The sequence below is a fragment of the Nuphar pumila genome, chromosome 7 (genome assembly GCF_984573655.1).
Source record: "Nuphar pumila chromosome 7, dmNupPumi1.hap1.1, whole genome shotgun sequence".
In the NCBI taxonomy this organism is placed as follows: Eukaryota; Viridiplantae; Streptophyta; class Magnoliopsida; order Nymphaeales; family Nymphaeaceae; genus Nuphar; species Nuphar pumila.
The window spans coordinates 118,240,659-118,259,998 of NC_143255.1; the positions used below are offsets into that span (position 1 = coordinate 118,240,659).

The 19,340-nt window shown below is 39.0% G+C and overlaps 1 protein-coding gene across 1 annotated transcript; it reads right to left on the reverse strand.

Moving 5' to 3' along the window:
• Nucleotides 1-3,727: 3,727 nt before the first annotated feature.
• Nucleotides 3,728-14,941, reverse strand: LOC149833143 (serine carboxypeptidase-like 18). Its single transcript, XM_090013375.1, has 14 exons — nucleotides 14,754-14,941; nucleotides 14,014-14,159; nucleotides 13,288-13,364; nucleotides 13,060-13,182; nucleotides 11,442-11,544; nucleotides 11,342-11,379; nucleotides 11,122-11,220; nucleotides 9,547-9,627; nucleotides 9,245-9,400; nucleotides 8,240-8,311; nucleotides 7,123-7,241; nucleotides 4,525-4,638; nucleotides 3,912-3,957; nucleotides 3,728-3,811 (listed from the first exon to the last, which is right to left on the reverse strand). Exons 1-14 carry the CDS (start codon nucleotides 14,939-14,941, stop codon nucleotides 3,728-3,730), a joined length of 1,446 nt encoding a protein of 481 aa, XP_089869501.1.
• Between the last annotated feature and the right edge of the window lie 4,399 nt (nucleotides 14,942-19,340).

Below are 19,340 nucleotides of genomic sequence, written 5' to 3' on the forward strand. Positions count from 1 at the left end.
AAATTAGTTTTACATAATTTTGTGAAATTCCTTGAAACATGCAAACACATCAAATTTTTGCCTAATAAAATAAATTCAAATATACCTAGTATAGTCATCAATAAATATGACATAATAAGAAAACCCTCCTTTCGATATGATTGGAGTCAGTCATAAGTTCAAAAGGGTTGGAAGATATAAAAGTTCTAGAGCCAAAATGAATTTTCTTTATTTTTTTAATAATACGGTCATTACATTCAAACTCTTTTTCAATATAAGAGTTTCAAAAAAGGAAAAAGAGATAACTTAGATACATTAGGATGACCTAATCTTTGATGCCATAAAAATTTTATTTTTTCTTGACAAAGTTATAAAATGCTTCTTTAAGAATATGAAGAAAATCCATGTAGTAGAGATCGCCCCTTCTATGGCCTTCCCCAATCAGCTGACTAGTGATCACGCACCCAACATTTTTTTGATGAGAAAAAGACCTCATACCCACAATCCAAAATTTGCGAAACTAAAAACAAGTTTGGATTGAGTTTTGAAAAAATTCTAACTTTAAGAATTTGAATTTGTTTTTGAAATGTTTGTGAATGTTTCAATACTTTTTTATTTTAAAATTGGTTCCATCAGCCGTAGAAACACAAGAATTATGAAAAGGTTTTGTGCATTTGGATAAGAGGGATTCTAAAAGGGTTACATGAAAGGAGACACCAGAGTCAAGTATTCATGAAAACATACCTAGAGGAGAGGAGGTGGATACAACGATACTGGAAGTAGATATGAAAGATGTTTTAAGACATAATTGTAATGCTTCTGCTAGTTGACAAATAGAATCTTTAAGTTCTTCTCCTTCCTCGATAGCTTCATAACTATTTTTGATGAATCTTTAATGGTTGTTACCTTCTTTTTAAGCTTAAGACACTCTGGTTTGATGTATCCTGGCTTTTGGCAAAAGTGACAAATAATTCTCATTCATCCTCCATTGTTGTTCCTCTCAAAATGTGGATGCTTACATGCTTTCACATTGTTGCCCGGTCTTGACATGGCAAGTACACCTTCACTTCCTTTAGACATGCCAAGCCAAGTCTCAACTTAGTACATTTTGGCAAGGGCATCATTTAGAGAGGTGGTGACGATTCTATGCAAAATTGTAGACCTTGTTCAAACTTGGGTCTCAACCCAAATAGGAACACAAACAAGTGCAACTTCTTGAGTTTTTGCCTCAACTCAATGGCAAAGCCTTTCCACTTAGGCTCAAGTAAATCCAAGTCATCCCAAAGAGGTGAAAGAGTGCCATAACAATCTCACACTCTTGTCATCTTGTTTTGTTGTCTGGATCTTCTCTTGAGGGAAATATTGTTGTGCCAAATCTTTTTGCATGAGCATGTTTTTAAGAAAAATCATTACTTCACATGCTTTCTTAAATTTCATTTTTTCATGACAATCTTAAGTGCCATGCTATTTAGGAACCAAGAGAGAATTTGGGCATTTTTGGCTTCTCAATCTTCAACCTTGATGTAGTATTCTCATCAAGGGCCTTAACTTGATCTCCATCCTTAGTAAGTATGAGTTGTGGTTTACATCTAGTACCACTTACATACCCCCACAAATTCTTTTCCTTAAGGTGGTTCTCTATAACGGCGGCCTACATTAGACAGTTTAAGTCATTTAGCTTGAATGTGATGACTGCCATGGGTTTTTTATCCATCATCTTGAAGGAGAAGAGCAAGAGCTTGAACAAGATTCTTCCTTTGCCACAAACACGATCTTTGAAGAAGTTTTACAATCCTACAATGTAACGAAGCAAACGAAAATACAATGAAAAACCCACTAAGGGTTAACAAGAATACAATAAAGAGTGCACACGCGCTAGTCCACCAAGGCAGAATACAACAATCAAGTGAAAGCAATCACAAAAGCACAAGTGCATTCAAGAGCCATTATGAACAAGCACATTATAAAAAACAAAATGTTATTTACTTGAGAAATGCTTAGCAAAAAGCATAAGAAATACAAGGAGTGTCCCTTTTAAATAGAACACATGAGGGCTGGTCCAACTGGTCATTCGACCAGCCCCAACGGCTATAAATATAGCTATTGGGACAAGTCCAACACCACTATCGTGGTCATCTCATCCTTTCTGTCTTAGGGATACGCCATTTTGGGACCATGCCCCTGGTAACACAAGTGTCAACTTTTCACATGGACACTGACACATACAGTCATTAAATTATTATTTTTCATTAATATTTCAATATTATTTTAATAAAAAAACATTTATTATTAATAAAATATCAAAAAATATTTTTTATTGATGCTTTTTTAAAAATGTATCTTGATGTCTTATTTTTTGAATAAATTTCAAGCTTGCGAATCGAAACTGCCTCTACGTATCTTTGTGACATGGCCTCTTTTTTAACGTAACCACCATCATCATACATCGGCATCATCACCATCTTCCCTTTTTCCAGCGATTCAACAGTCAGATGAAAAGCCCAGAGTGGTTTGGCATAGTGGGAGGGGGCCTTGGCTGCTAGACTGGTGGTCAGGGTTCCATTCTCGGGCGTCAGCCCCTTGTATATAAGAAAGGGTAAATGCATTATGTCCCTTAGCTCGTGGTGAAGCAAGGTGACTCCCTGAGAGTAAGGGGTGCACTACAGGTTTACACCATCGAGAAAGCGACCTATGTCAGGTGAAAGAGAAGGATTATGGGCCATGGTACAACATAAATATCTCAAAGACCAGCGTTCTATGCTTAAGTGCTGTGATGCCTTTCACTTTTTTTCTGGCAAACCTATCGCAGGAAAATGTTCATTAAGAACAGGTGGCCAAGAAATGAAATGAGCCACTCTTGGTTCAAAGAGGTCAAGGTACGTAAATCATCCTTGTGAAGTGGGGTGGGTAGGGTATCGTGAAGGGTTCCTTCTTGTTTTTTCCCCATCCAAACTGGGGGATAAACAATGGGTGGTAATCAGTATTTCCATGCTATTGATGGTTGAGAATTTTTTATTACCATAAATAATGAGAGGATTTTGCCAATTCTCCTTCAAAATAGATTGGTCTTCATACCTTACCAATTTTTTTTTTCAATCAATCACAAAAATTAGGGGCCTTGCATCTACCATCTTGCACACATAATCTGGGTATTGCAGTGGACTCGCGTTTGTGCGGCAAGATCTAGCAAAAGGCTAAAATCCAGAAAATGTTGTGATATTGCAAGTTTTACATTAAAGGGTTCAGGTTTGCTTCAGTTTTGTATGTGCAAACCACCTAGCTAAGGGGGTGGAATTCCCTTGTTTGTTTGTTTGTTTTTTCTACACATCCAATACCGTAGATGTGATCCACATGTTTTTGGATCGCCAGAGTCCAACCTGTATACAGGTTTTTTTAGGAAATCCAAATATCAACAGCTATGAAGGCATCGATTTTTCTTCTCATAAAAACATTTTTTTTTCATCGAAAAAGCATTATTCAAGAGCAGATTCTTACTAAATCGAGCATGCTGAACACATCTGTGAGGTCAGATGGTGTCAAAACAACTCGCATCGACAGATTCAAACTAGATTGTAGGTACAATCGTTTGTACCAAATAGAAACCCCATTTTAAATAGAAAAGTTGCCATACAAAACTACAAATCTGAGAATAACTCTGGTGGTTACACATTATTGGCAGTTGAAAAATGCCTTAATTTAAAAATAGACAATGGCCACCATGTCTGAAGGACTCTGAGAGAGAGAGAGACTAAAGAGCTTGATTCGTAATCCACCTTTGGTACATGTTGAAGCACTCCATGGGCTTGTACTCTGGGGCAGTGTGGCCCGCACCCTGCAGATGCATTTTCCATATAAATAAAAAATAAGCACCAAAATGTTCTCATTCTCTAGTGTCAACAATCTATTTAGTATAATGAGGAGGAAGGTCACACCTTGACTGTGGCATATGTAACGTTAGGTGCATATTTAATTGTAAATCTGTAAAAATAAAAATAAAAAAGTCAGATAACAAACTCATAGTGATTTAAATGATAACCATAGATGTTTCATCTGCTTTAGCAAAGGAAGAAGGAAATGTAGTGAAGTCGGGATAGGTAAAAGGGGGGAGGGGGGACGGTACTGTTGATATTTATGTACATGCACAAGGGTAGGCTTGAGCTCAGAAACAATGTGATTCAAACCAGATCAAACTAGCTCAATCTATGCCGGTTTAAATATTGGCACACCAAAAACTTTAGGGGTTGTCGCCCACAACTGAGGTCTAAACTTGAGAAAGTGTTGTGATTTACAGTCACAGGATCTTGAGAAATTAAATCCAAGACTCACAGGGCATTGGAAACATGCCCTAACATTTTTCCAACCTGATTTTCTCACGCCACACAAAAAAGAGAATACTTTTCATAAAGAAGAGTTATCATTTGGATTTTCTTTTCCTTCAAGACTTTTTCACACTTCCAAACGTGCCATAAGTAAAATGAATTTTTAAACAACAATGGATGCATTAAGCAGAAATTTGCATGAGAGAAAATCAAAGGGGAAACTCACCCTCCAATTTGCTCACTAATAAGCCAAGCCCGCCATTGGTCAACCACGGTCAAATTGAGGTAAGTTAACCATCCCTCTGTCCCAATGTATGGAATCACCATATCATGGTCACCACTGGAAATTAGATACAAGCTTAACATTAGCATCTCATTAACTGTCAAAAGATACATGGTCTAATATTTTTTTTAAAAAAATTACAATTTTTGTTGCAATATTTTGAAAAGATAACATAATACTAAAAAAAGCAATATTTTCCAAACATTGCCTATTTCAAAAATATCATGTTTTTACTTTTTGCGGAGCCTTTTATATTTTTTATATTTCATATATTTTATGTCTCTATATGGCAATACGTTCTGGAGATAAATCAGATTTCATATATTTTATGTCTCTATATGGCAATACGTTCTGCAAGAATGATGATAGAGTGGTGATAAGCCCAAATGCATCTAAAAATCAAGCCACACTCAAGAGTGCTGCCAAATTCACAACTAAGTGTATTTCCCAAATGCACATTAAATCACATTGCACCTGATCTGCCCTACCTTTGTCATGTGATTGCTTGTGCATGTGGTGCACGAGGCATTCATGTTATTTGTGTGTTTCCTACATGCTGCGCCTTGAGGCCAAGAAGGAACTTAGCTAAAGAAATAGGGTTGTGTTCACTCTTCCCGGGGTTTGGAAGTGGAACCGGTGTTACTGTTCTTATATTCATTTCGAATTGGCCTGAATCGCCTGATTCCTATAGAATCAGCCCAAAATCGATTCAATAAAGGGCCCAATTCATCCCCTTTAACAGATCTCCAATTAAAACCTGCTTTAACTAGAATCAACCTGATTCAAATTGGCCTTTTTCTTTAATATTTTTTTATTTTTATGTTTTTAAAATCTTAAAAAATAAAATTGACTGATTCTCTGTCGTTTGGAAAATGCGTATCATTTGCTCAAAAAAAAATTTTTTTTTTGAGAGAGAGCAAGGTTGTGGTTTTAAGGCCTAAACACAAGATCAGGTCAGATCCTATCGAGTTTTAAGGAGGGGACACAAATCACACCAAACACAAACAAAGAAGCAAACAACCACAAGGCAAGAGAATTTTACATGGTTCGGCCATGTGCCTATGTCCACAAAGAGAGTTCAAGGAGATAATATTAATGAGAAACAAGCACTACATATAAAAGAAAAATATGCAAAGCCACAAAAGAACAATAACACTTATCGTCCACCAATAAGATCAGATTGATGGTGGATCCAATAAACCTTCCCAAATCATCAACAAGAACAGCCCAATAAATTGGTTTTACTCCACTCAACTCTTGTTTTTTCCTCACTCAATGATCAGTCCCAATACTACCAAAAAGAGCCTTAATACCTACCGTTCAAAAGGATCTCACAAGCCTTTCTATTTGCACCTTATTGTCTATAAAAAATCTATCTAAAGACCTTACCTTACCACTCAAATAAACATGAGTCTTAGATAGGTCCAACTAAACCCATCTCACCTACTTTTCTTTTCTTTTGAAGGGCAAGCTGGGGTTAGTCCGACCCCCACAGGTTATTATTCAACTTGCAACGTCCCACCATAAGGAGACGTGCAGTGATAGCTCCTACCAAACCACTCGAAGCATCCCCCCCTTGGTATCTCACCTACTTTTCTTTATGCAAGGGAGAAAGCATCACCAACCAACGGGGCTCCTCTTGTTTGGCAGGAGCAGTTAGTGCACGTCACCTTACGATTGGGACGTCGCAAGTTCTAACCCCAAATGGTATGGTTGTATAACTGGTAGGGGTCTGCCTAACCCCAGCTTTCTCTGTCATAGGAAAGCCTCATCAGAATGGATTCTCAAGAACCTTATGCAAAACTAATAGTCAAGTGAGTCCCAAGTGGACCATTCAAGCCACCTAGGGATGACAGTGGACAGGGGTGGGGGACAAGGTCTCCACCCCTGTCCCATCTCAAAATCCTGCCCTTCATCTCCGTTTCCATTGCAGCATGGGTCTTGATTTTAACCTCCATCCCCATTTCATGTCCTCCATCCCTGGTCTAAACAGGTTGAGGCGGGGTGGGGCACCGTTTTCCCTCGGTCCACTGTCATCCCTAAAGAATGATCAGGGATGAGGCAATGTAGAGATTGAAGACGAAAACAGGGCGGGGAGGGAAAAAACATAAGTCCATCCCCGCCTTCTGCACGGGTTTTGATTTTAACCTCCATCCTCGTTTTATGTCCTTCATCCCCTGTCCAAATGGGGCAAAGCAGGGCGGTCCACTGCCATCTAGGAGAGAGAGCCGAAAGTAATTCAAATCAACAAAATGTTGAACCCATGAACTGAACAAAAGCAAAAGTCAAAACAAAAAAAAAGCACAAGAAAAAAGAACATCAGACAGATAAAATGGGCTCACACCGGAGCTGCTTGCCCAGATTGCGGCAAAGGAGAGATAGCGTCAGCAGGAGGAAGCGAAATATCACTAAGATGCATACGCAAGATCGCATAAACATCTAGGAGAGAGAGAGAGAGAGAGAGAGAGAGAGAGAGAAACTATAACCATCAACATTACGATACGAAAACAGAGCCTTTGGAGATGAGAGAGAGAGAGAGACCTGTAAATAAGTGCAGGGTAGCCTTTGGAGATGAGAGCACGATGGTACTGGATAACGCTTGACCATTCCTTGTCGTAAGTGATTTTTGTGCTGCACCTTTGCCATTCACTCACACTTCCCTGTATTCCAACAGCCCACAGACAATGTCCAGAAAACATATCCATGAGCTATGTCACAAAGATACGGGTGCAACACGACACGCCGCTCAGGTTCACTCGAGTTCAATTTTCTTTTTTTCGAAAAACAGGACACCAATATTTTTATTGAAATTTTTTAATCCATAAATTTTGATAGCTTAAAATTTTAAAAATACATTTTCATTAAAACATTATTAAAATGTATTTAAATTCATTAAAAGTATTGAAATAATATCCGTAGTCATTTTATCAAAGACACGCTGCCAAAATGGCGTCTCTGTGACATTGGCCATAAGACTCTCACACTGAGGACTTGCTTCACTCTAGGTGTTCGACCGGGTTCAAATGGGCATGATGGGCTCAGATCCACCCACCTTTGACAAAGCCTTAAAAGCATGTGATTGGCTTCTAAAGTAAACCATATTTGAGAAAAGAATCAGATCCAGACGCAGAAGATGGGATCCAAACACGATCCATCTCCAGTATTAATAGTGTCAAGAACTTGGTGTGTCTGGTACAATCCAATATTTGGTCAGGACCCTGACCATGGCTTTTGCAACTAGGACAGGTATAACCACCATTCTTACCCAGGAAGAATCCATATCCATCTGATTGGAGCCGTTTAGGACCTATGTCACAAAGACACGTGAACACAAGGACACGTGATGCGGATTTGACTCAAAAGTTTTTTTTTTTTTTTTGAAAAGTAGGATACGAGGACATGTTTTTTTTAATCAATAAGAAACATTTTTTTTGGTATTTTCAACATTAAAAATGCATTATCTTGAAATAAAACAAAAAATCATTAAAAATATTAAAATATTCACCATGCGTGTCTACGTGTCCGTTTATGTCACCAAGGATGCACCACCAAAATGGCGTGTCCCTGTGACAGTTTAGGACATTGATTGTCCTAATTGGAAATTTAGACACCCAAGCTAACGTCCAAAGATGATGGGTTGGTGAGAAAGAAAGAAAACCTCTCGGACATGGAGTGCTTCTCTCACAGTCTCGTTGTTCGCCCATACATAACTAAGATAGTAACTGTACTCCTGCATCATTTTCACCAAACAAGAACAACCAGTCATATATAAGGTGCATGCACGCATGCACACACATACATACATATCCAATTGAGCTTACAATCATGAAAAAAATATATATATATGAAAACACACACACACACACACACACACACATATATATATATATATATTTATTAGTCCTGAACAATTTTTTTCTCTTAAATCTCTTAATTACTTAAAAAAACATAGCTAGAGGTATTCCTTGGTTTCACTTAAACTATAGTTGCTTTTATGATTGTTTATTTAAAAAACATGTTTTTGATTGAATCAATTTAGCCAGCAAATTTAATTTTTTCATCATCAAGTTTCAGTGCAATATGAGCCCTTGATTTTTTATTGCAATAAAAAACACGCTTAAAACATGAAAAGTAGCTCACATCAATTATGTGTTCCATTGAGTATAAGTAATCATATCTGTGAGTTTAGATTAAGCAAACACTTATGCATATCCCTTTTCAAAACCACTTAGAATGGGTTAAGAGATCACTCTGTTTGGGGCCTAGACATATTTTTCCGGCCAAGAGAAATCCGTCCATCGAAGACCGCACATTGGCTGGCCTCCAGTTGGTAAAACCTTTGAGGTCCCCCCTGTCCACTGGGGAGTACATCCAGACCCAGCTAAGACCTTTTTTTTAAAAGGCAATCAGTTATTATTCAATGTACCACTGGGGTTTGAACCTGCAACGTCCCGCCACAAGAAGACGTGCAGTGACAGCTCCTACCAACCAAGCAGAGCCGCTGTTGGTACCCAGCTTCGACCTTGCAGCAAGGGATGCCCCTTGTGGGTTTCAAACTCATGATGTCTCGTCAAGTTGCTGCAACGATATGGGTGGATCCCTTGTGGGTAACATATATATTTCTGTTCTTAGAGAGAGAGAGAGAGAGAGAGAGAGAGAGAACCCTGCAGCTGAGTGGAGGAACTTTGGATGAGAAGTCATGGATGGCTTCGAACTCATAGAGGGCTCGCCTGGATGCGACCCTTGGCCTTCTCTGTGGTGACCAATAGAACCCACAGTACACCTCCAGTATGTTCTGCTCGTTGATATGCACAAGCAACTGATCCACATAAAAAGCATTCAGTTAAAAAACCTCAACCAGTACTCTTAAACTTCTCTTCTTTTTCTTCTTATTCAACAAATGAATCAATTATAAGACAGCAAAGAAAGCAAACAAATAAACAAGAAATTCACAAATCATCTCACCTCATCTACAAGCTCAAGATTCTTGGTGCAGTTCTCGTTTGGTGGAGTGTAATATTCCCCATTGCAGATCTCCTTGGTTGCCTTCAAAAAAAAACAAAGACTTTAAGACTCACAAGTCAAAATATGGCTATTAGACTGAATCATGTACAACTTGACTTAGTCAAACACTGAGTAGGTCAACACTAGGAGCTGGCTAGGTCACGACTTAGTCGAATCTCATGATTCGAGATTGATCAAGGCATGACCAAATATCGTCAAGACTTGCATTGGCCCAGCAAAATTGTTTATAATCTGGACTTGAGTCCAATGTCCATCAAGTTGCCTCTGCTGTGTCTAGACTTGTCTTGGTGGAGCCCGATTATAACTCAGTAAGCTCAGAACACGAGACCTTGGTTGAGCCTAGAAAAAATCAGTAACATGATTCACTTTTCTTTTTTTGGATAATTAAAGGGGAACCCTCCCCCACAATCACCAATTGACTGCACATTGGCTGGCCTCCAGTTGGTAAAACCCTCGAGGCCCCTCTGTCCACTGAAGAGTACACTCAGCTTCGAATAGCAGTGAATTTTGAACTTGTGACGTCCTGACAACTTGGTGACATTCACAAACCCCCCCAAAGAAATTACTCGTTTTGGGTGGTTAGCGATGGATTCAATGGGTACACCCCCTTAGGGACTTCAACTGTCTTTTTGCCAATCTGACCTCACAGATGTAAAACCTCCCGGTACCCCACCCCTGCCCACCTGGGATAGTAACATGATTCACTTGAATATTAAAGATGTAAATAACCTAAGCTCTTTAGTAAGTCAAACATACATTCCCAACCTCTTAAAAAATAGCCCCAAGGGGTTTGGTGCAGTAGAAGGTGCAAGGGGCCTTGACTTCATGGTCAGGGTTCCATTCTCATGAGAATGAGCCCCTTGTATTAATGATGGCAAGGGATAGGCCTTTGCGCAGCCAAAGCTTGGTGACTCACTGAGGGAAAGGGGTACGCCACAGATTTACAGTGTAAGAGCAGCGACCGTAAGTATGACAAGATTAACCAACAGGGAGAGTGTTTTTTTAGTCTTTCATGGAAATCCCCCCTGAGAAAACACACATTCCCTTTCTAAAAATGGCTAACATCAACAGAGTTATTGGTTTACATGAAGAAAAAGTAAATAACAAGTTAGACTAATGTTGTCAGTATCGATGCGAGCCGATCTAAATAAGCCGATAAGCATTATATCAACTCAAAATCGATTCTGAAATAGGGTTGATTGTGTTGGGTATAAGTCAAATGCACGCAAGGTGCTGAACCCAAAATGCACAGCAGAAAATAAGAAAGAAAAGGAGAAGACTACATGAGGTAGAGTCTTAGGTTAACACCATTGGCTGCTTTTAAGGAGACACATGTCTGCTTCATGGAACTCTACTAACAAAGATACCAACGGGGGCTGCGCTTATCTGGTAGGAGCAGTTTGCAGGTTCAAAACCCAATGGTATAGTTGTATAACTGGTAACCCAACTTGCCTTTAAAAAAAAAACTCTACTAACAAAGATATGGTGGAATAGGTTTTGAGTCTTGGACAGCACCTTATATAATTCTTCTGTGATGAGTGACATTCCACGAGAGAATGGAACTGCACCGGCGTCAAACTTGTTATCTGTAGTGGGGTTACCAGCAAAATAGCCCTAAACATCAATTACAAAAAAAAAGTGAGAGAGAGAGATCACATGTTAAACCAGTTCTGCAATTTTGGTTGCATTTTACCAACTGTTGTGGTTGTGTAATGAACAAATTAAGGGCACGTACCTTTAGATTGAAAATAGTCTCAGTTCCATTTTCAATTTCTGCAATGCCCAAAAGCAAAATTTATGACCAACATGGAGAGAGAGAGAGAGAGAGAGATTACCTTGTGCTATTTTATAGGTTAGAGCAGGAATTATCATGCCAGAATATGAATCTCCTGCAATGTAGAGAGGGTTCGATTGGAATTCCGGATTTAGTTGAAGCCACTGCATCAAAAAATGCCATCAAAACTGTCTTCAAATTGCACTTCTACTTAGTGTTGGTGCTACCTTGCAGTTTTATGGTTTTGAAAAGAACTGTTTAGGAGATTTGGGTTGTTTTCATATGTTGACGAATAAATTACTCATGAAACCACGCATTACTTGCGGCTTAAAACGGGATTGCTTTGGGACTTGGAAACACAAGAAATCCCAAAAAAGTAATCTCTTTTAGTTGGTAAACCTAGGGACATGCGTGTCCCTGGTGACACGAGTGGACACGTTTTGACACAGACACATACAACCAATATTTCAATATTATTTTATTATTTTTTGATGTTTTAAAGTTTTATTTCAATAAAACTGCAATTTTAACATTAAAATGTCAAAAAAGTTTTTTTTATTTAAAAATATTTTTTTTATCCTCGTGTCCTATTTTCCAAAAAAAAATCGAACTTACCAGTCAAACCCATGTCAAGTGTTCTCGTGCCAACGTGTGTTTGTGACATAGGTCCCTGGTGACACAAGTGGACATGCCAAGACACAGGAACATGAACATTGGCACGTAACATTAAAATATAAAAATAGTTTTTTATTAATTAAAAAACAAAAAAAATCATGATTTTTTTTTTAACTTGCGTGTCCAACACACATCACACATCCTTGTGTCCCCGTGTCATTGATGTACACTAGGGGTGTCAACGGGTCGGGTTTGGTTAGGACCCAGGTGGAACCAGACTTGGACTTGGTTTTTGGGTATGGTATTGAGTCTGGACCCTGTTCTAATCGGATCCAGTATAAAAATCCATACCCAGACCCGATACCATACCCGTTACATGAACCAGACCCGGACCATACCCGTTAAAACCATATTTTTTATCGTTTTTACATTGAAAATTTATGGGTCTTAATCGGAATTCGGGTCGGGTTTGGATCTGGTATAAAATTTCACAAACTATACCCAGATCCATGTTTTAATCGGATCTTCGGGTCGGGACCTGGGACTTATTATTTATCCCCATACCTGGACCCTATAGGTTTGGTCAGGTCGGGTCCGGGTAAACCAGGCCCGTTGACACCCCTAGTATACACCCCTAAGAAGGTGGTTTCCTTCACATGGAAGAAGTTAACTTGCCCTTGGAAAAGACAAACCTTGCTCCTCGCGCTAGATATGATTGGTATAAGAAATTTCTTCACTTTGTTCGGACTTTTGGAATATCATGGGAAATTCTTTTTTCATTTTGAACAGAAAACTTTTCCAATTTCTTGCCCTATTTCAAATTGTGGGGTAAGTCTAGACTCAAGCCAAACCCATTTCATGGAAAATTTGACTGGTTGATATTTTTCAACCCCCCCCCCCCCCCCCCCTTTTCTTTTATAGGCAAGCTTGGGGACAGCCCATTGGTACTCCAGGTTATGATAGTGCAACCTAACTATGTAGCTATCTCATTCAACCACAACAGAGTTGACTGTTTGGTAAGAAATGTTCTGGTGCAATTAATGTCATGGTAGGTGTTAACAAACCTTCTTTAAGAACACATAATCTTCCTCAAGATTCACCGAATTGCTAGTGTTGTAATCAGCAGTAGAATTTGAATACGAAAAACCGGTGAACGTGGGCGCGTCCACAAAAATAATGCTGGCAATCTGCATTATCAGAGTTAACGCAGGATTGGTATGCTGGCTAATCAGTAATTACAAATGCAAGATCTAGAAAACACACTCAATAACCAAGAAGCAACAAACACACACCTTTGTAAAACCGTGAGGGTTGTACTCTAAAGCTGGTGCACTTCCAGTGTATTCCTCGGATTTGAATCGTATAGGACCTTTGAAAGTGCATCAAGATATAAGTAGTGTACAATTTCACCACACACACACACAACCACTGCTAACCATAGTCACAAATCTCCTTCTCAGATATAGAAAATATAAGGAAAATATTGAAAATATAAAAATGTACAAAAATATAAATATTCACAGCAATAACGTGAATAATATCGCGGTAAAAAAACAATACTTTGCTTTCTGTGGTTCGAGTACTTTGTAAAGTACCTGTGCCCGATCACGGGATCTGCTGTGTGAGAGAGAGAGAGAGAGAGAGAGAGACTGTACTGGATGTCTGATACTGCCTGTCGACAGCCCAGGCCACCATCAATATATATATTAAGCAAAGTGTTTGTATTTAACTTAAAAGAGCCTTTGACCTTTTTGGTTTCTCTTATAACAGTCTGCCCCATGATAAACGTTAACGTATCTGGTGGAAGGGCAGATACCTAAGCGTTATAAAATTTGAGGTATTTACCTACGAGTTAAACATAACCCAAGTTTGGTGGAAGTTTGTTTTAACTTTTAATTAACAAAAGAAAACTTAGGTGTATTTTTAACAATTTTCATAAGTGCCTATGTTAGGTGCATTTTTTTGAAAATTTCCCAAAAGAGAATAATGGCATACTTAAAGAATGATATGCTACTCACCAATCTCGAAGACGAGGGCACTAAAACCTGAGCAGCCGGGTCCTCCGGTTAGCCAGAATATGAGAGGATCCTCCGTTGCATTGCTTTCTGACTTTATGAAGTAATAGAATAGGTTCTTTGCAGTTGTCTCATTCACGGTTATATACCTATTGAGAGATAAAAAAAAAAGAGAGGAAATCCAGTTAAGTTAAACCAAGTGGATTAGGTTCTAAGCTTCCTCTGTCATTGAAAACAAAAAAGATATTGGTTGAGTAACAACATCTTGATCCAAACTGCATTCCCACAGGGAGAGAGAGAGAGAGAGAGAGAGAGAGAGAGAGAGAGAGAGAGAGAGAGAGGATCAAAGATCAACATTACCACTCATGAAGATCAACAAAATGTTGAACCCATGAACCGAACAATATAGAAAACAAAACTAAAATATAGAAAAACAAAAGCTAAAGAAAAAAGAAACTACAGACAGCTAGCAACAAACAACAAAGCTAAGCTCAACCAGGATCCGCTGGATTAGAGAGAGAGAGAGAGTATTTCTCTTTGCTGAAACAAAAGGGTTACTTGAGGGGGCGTTTGATCGCACAAACAGAACTGTGTAAAACAGAGGTATCCTAGACAAGTCGAGTTTTTGTCCTAGGTGTTCTGTTTTTTTTTTTGTTGCAGGTGTCCCGGACACCATTGCTTCAGGACCAAGGAGAGGCGGTGGAACACCGTGGGACAGCTAAAAGGTGTCTCAGTAGACTTACGAGACACCTTGATTCAGGCGTCCAGTGCTTCCGATGTTTGCATAGGGTGCTTGGGCTGCGGACAGCAGCGATCTGCCAGGGCTGCTGTCCGCATAATCAAACGTCCCCTGATGTCGTGTTTGAATAGCTGGAGAAGAGCCACTTAGATGCACCAGGAAGCATTGTCCAGAACTACATTTCAACCTCATGATTTCGGACGAAATGGCACCATTGGGACCGTTGTGTTCCCTCGTGCAAGTGGGCATTTCAAACGCGGGACAATGCTCCCCAGCAGGTGTCCCTAACAGGATTTGTCCCGCGTATCAGACACCCTAATTCTATGGAGAAAAAAAGTGCCTTCATTCAATTACAGTAGAATTAAAGCCTTACTCAAATAACTCACCCCGTGTATAATTCAAAGGGAAGGTCCCCATCATAGCCTGGCAAGCTCCTCACTCTCTCATGTGCTAAGGCTTGCTGACAGCCATCAAGCCACAAAAGGGCAGTCAGAAAAAGAATGACATAGAATGGAGCCTTTGACATTGAAACTCTTGGTGAAATCTCTCTCTCTCACCCTTGGTCTTCTACTACTTGAGAAGTTCTTACTCTCCCAAACATATATATACTTTCCAAACTACTCTTATCAAGGCCACCCAACATTCCTTCCACCTTCCTCTCCATTATTTGTAGCTACCATTCTTCCCCTTCTCGAAGAGCTAAAGTGGGAGTTAGACACTGGATTCCACACTGGGCTTTGCTCATTTTCCAAACCATAAGCTGCTCGGTTTGCTTTCCAAAACTACTTATAAAAGGACAAGATAAAAAATATGGTACTAAAATATAAGGGTTGATCTGTGGGGTATATGCTTATGCCCAAGAAATTTTAAGATATAACTCTTAAATAAGAAAAATCTACAAGGCCACCCAACATTTCTACCACCTTCCTCTCCATTCTTTGTAGCTACCATTCTTCTCTTTCTTGAAGAGCTAAAGTGGGAGCTAGACACTGGATTCCACACTGGGCTTTGCTCATTTTCCAAACCACGAGCTGCTCGGTTTGCTTTCTAAAACTACTTATAAAAGGGCAAGACAACAAATATGGTACTAAAATATAAGGGTCGATCTGTGGGGTACATGCTTATGCCCAAGAAATTTTAAGATGTAACTCTTAAACAAGAAAAATTCACAAAAACAGATAATTTTGGGCCTGTTTACAAACGCATGCCTACTTTTGAGATATTACAAATACACGCTTAATTAGTTAACAAATGAAAAAAAAATCTACTTTTTCATAAATGAGTTAGCTTGAGCTCAACTCATTTTGCTTGTGCTTGCCATGACCTGGTGCTCAGCTCAGCTTGCCACAAGAACAAGCCCAACTTGAATATCTTTCATTTGGTTCGTTCAGCTCTTTTACCAGCTCTACAGTTTGATTTCAGAGTCCTATAACATGGGACTGTGGGAAATTAAAAATGCACATAGCACTAGGGGTGTCAACGGGTCGGGTTTGACCTGGACCCAACCCGTACCAAACCCTATAGGGTCAGGATTTGGTGATAAATAAGAAGACTAGTTTAGAATCCGTGTCGGACCTGAAGGATCCGATTAATACATGGAGCCACGTGTGGTTTGTGAAATTTTATACCAGACCCGGGCACGATCCGAGTTCTAATTAAGATCTGCAATTTTTCAATATAAAAATGATAAAAATATTATTTTACTGGGTATGGTCTGGGTCTGGGTCTGGTTCATGTAGTCTTTATAGGATCCGGGTATGGTTTCTCTTATGGTGGGTCCAATTAGACTGGAGTCTGGACCCGGTACCATCATCTCAAATCTGGATTGAGTCTTGTTCCACCTTCATCCAAACCAAACCCCACCCGTTGACACCCCTAGATAGCACCTCTCACTTTGTCCACTAGTTGGCTACCTTGTGATAAACTTAATATTTATTTCTCAATAACTATTGGCCATATTATTACTAAGAATCATATCCAAAGAACAAAGATTATATTAGTTTGAGAGATTCGGATGCATGTGTACTTTTGAAACTGCAAATAAATGCCTTTAGAGAGTTCAATGGCCACCTTAGCTGCCCAAAAATATTTAGTATTTGCATCTTCTCCAAAAAGTTGCTCTCAATCTTCCATTAGATAATGGTGGAAATTTTATCGTGAGACATTAATAAAAACAAGGCTTTAAAGATAACTCGTCTAACGTGTGCCTTCGAGCCCATCATTTTTAACTAAGTTGACATACTTCGGACTATTATTTATGTATATATACCAAACATATGGTGATTAAACCCAAGGGGTTTAGTTTAGTGGGATGGGGCTTAGGCCGTTTGATGGGCAGATTACGTTAAAATCACATGGGTGTCACTCCTGCGACCATTAAGTACAACAGGCTGAGCTAGCGTGGCTAGGTCTCTGCACCTAGGGTGGTTTCTCTAAGTAAAAGAAAAAAACACGTACGGTCCGTTCTCGGAAAGATGAAACCCTGTCTTGTTCCCAAGATTAATTCTTCTTGGGATAATGCCGGTGGATGTTCTTTGCGAGCTGAGGCACTCACCTGGGTTTACTATGTGGTAGGGAGACCATTAAGTGAACCCTTCCTAAGCAGGTTCCTCTTCATAGATAAAACAAACATACAGAGATCACACACTATTTTAATCATGCATGATATCTGGTAAAAGACAAGATCACGCATGATCAAATCATGCATGATTTTAGCTTAGCAATCTTGCCTCATTTGCTATACTGACAGATGAGCTTACGAGATCAATTCAAGAAAATGTGCCGTGGTGCATGTTGTTTGTTGATGATATTGTTTTGATTGATGAGTCTAGAGCTGGGGTTAATGCTAAGTTAGAATTATGGAGACAGACATTGGAAGCAAGATGTTTTAAGTTGAGTAAGAGTAAGACAGAATACATGGAATGTCGATTTAGTAAGCAACGAAATAAAGATGGGAGTGTAATGAAGCTTGGTGAGCAAGAAATACCAGTGGATGATTCTTTCAAATATTTGGGATCTATCATTCAAAAGTATGGAGAAATTGATGGAGATGTAAATAATAGGATAAAGGTTAGGTGGATGAAATGGAAGAGTGCAACTGGAGTGTTGTGCGATCGTAGAATGCCATTGCGGTTGAAGGGAAAGTTTTATAGGACGACTATTAGGCCCGCTTTACTATATGGTACGGAATGTTGGGCTGCCAAGAGACATCATATTCAAAAAATGAGTGTAGCTGAGATGCGTATGCTGAGATGGATGTGTGGAAATACAATAAAAGATAAGATTCAGAACGAGCAGATACGTAAGAAGGTAGGTGTTGCACCCATTGAAAATAAGACGAGAGAGAATCATTTACGGTGGTTTGGACATATTCGACGAAGGCCTAATGATGCTCCAGTTAGAAGGATGGAGAAATGGGAAAATATATTAGTTAAAAGAGGTCGGGGTAGGCCTAGGAAGACATGGATGGAGGTGATAGGAAATGATATGAATGCTTTGAACCTCACCGAGGACATGGCATTGGATAGAAATGAATGGAGGAGAAGGATTCATGTGGAAGACCCAAAATGATTTTCTTTGTTGGTTCATATCGCCGACCCCAATTGTTTTGGGATGATGGCGTAGTTGTTGTTGTTGAATCTTGCCTCATTTGACAATATTGTATGCTTTGCTGTAACTGTTGATATCTATCCCTATTATCGAGGGATCTGCCGAGAGTCAACTGTACAAATGTACATCTCATATTCAAATAAAAGTGCGAATTAATTTTATGCAAACCATCTTTTTAATGGTATTAGAGCCATATATCATTGCCTCAAGCTACTTGTTTTCTCACTTCTGCTGATCGTCGGAAGGCAATTGTTTTATCGATGCTTCTTCATTGTCATTAGCATACACAATCAATCGTGCATCATCCTACTCATTTTGCATAACCAAGAGAGCAAATGATTGATCTTTCTACAGAGAATCAAAGTCGTTTGCATCCGCCACAGAGCAAAGCCAAAATTCTTTGAGGTTTGAAAAGTCGATTAAGCTATCGAAGTCTGGTCCAGAAAGTCATTGACATTTAGTATGTCGGTTCTTCAGCAAAGGATGGATTCATCTAAATCTTATCAATCCTGATCAATCATGACAGCAGAAGTACCAAGCAAGGAATCCACACCTTCTACATCGGTATATTAGCTTCACCATTCAGATAACCTTAGCATGGTTATCATATCCACCCCTTTCATGGGTGACAACTATTCTACCTGAAAACGAGCAATGAGAATGGCGTTGAATGCAAAAAATAAGGTCGCTTCCGTGGATGACTCATTGCCTTTTTTGTAACAAATATCACGAGATTTATAAAAAACTTGCGATAATTTCGTGAAAATTTGCCTGGAAGTTTAAAATCGTAATTTCTCGCGAGATTTTCAAACCATGACAAATATCATGATATTTATGGTAGCATGTATTTATCATGAGATTTTTATTTTTAAATGTGTTTTATTTATATTTTAATATAAAAATTATTTTTTAGATTTTTTAATTTATTTTTTATTACCAAGATTTTGCCAAAAATATGAGATTTATGAAAATTTTCAAAATC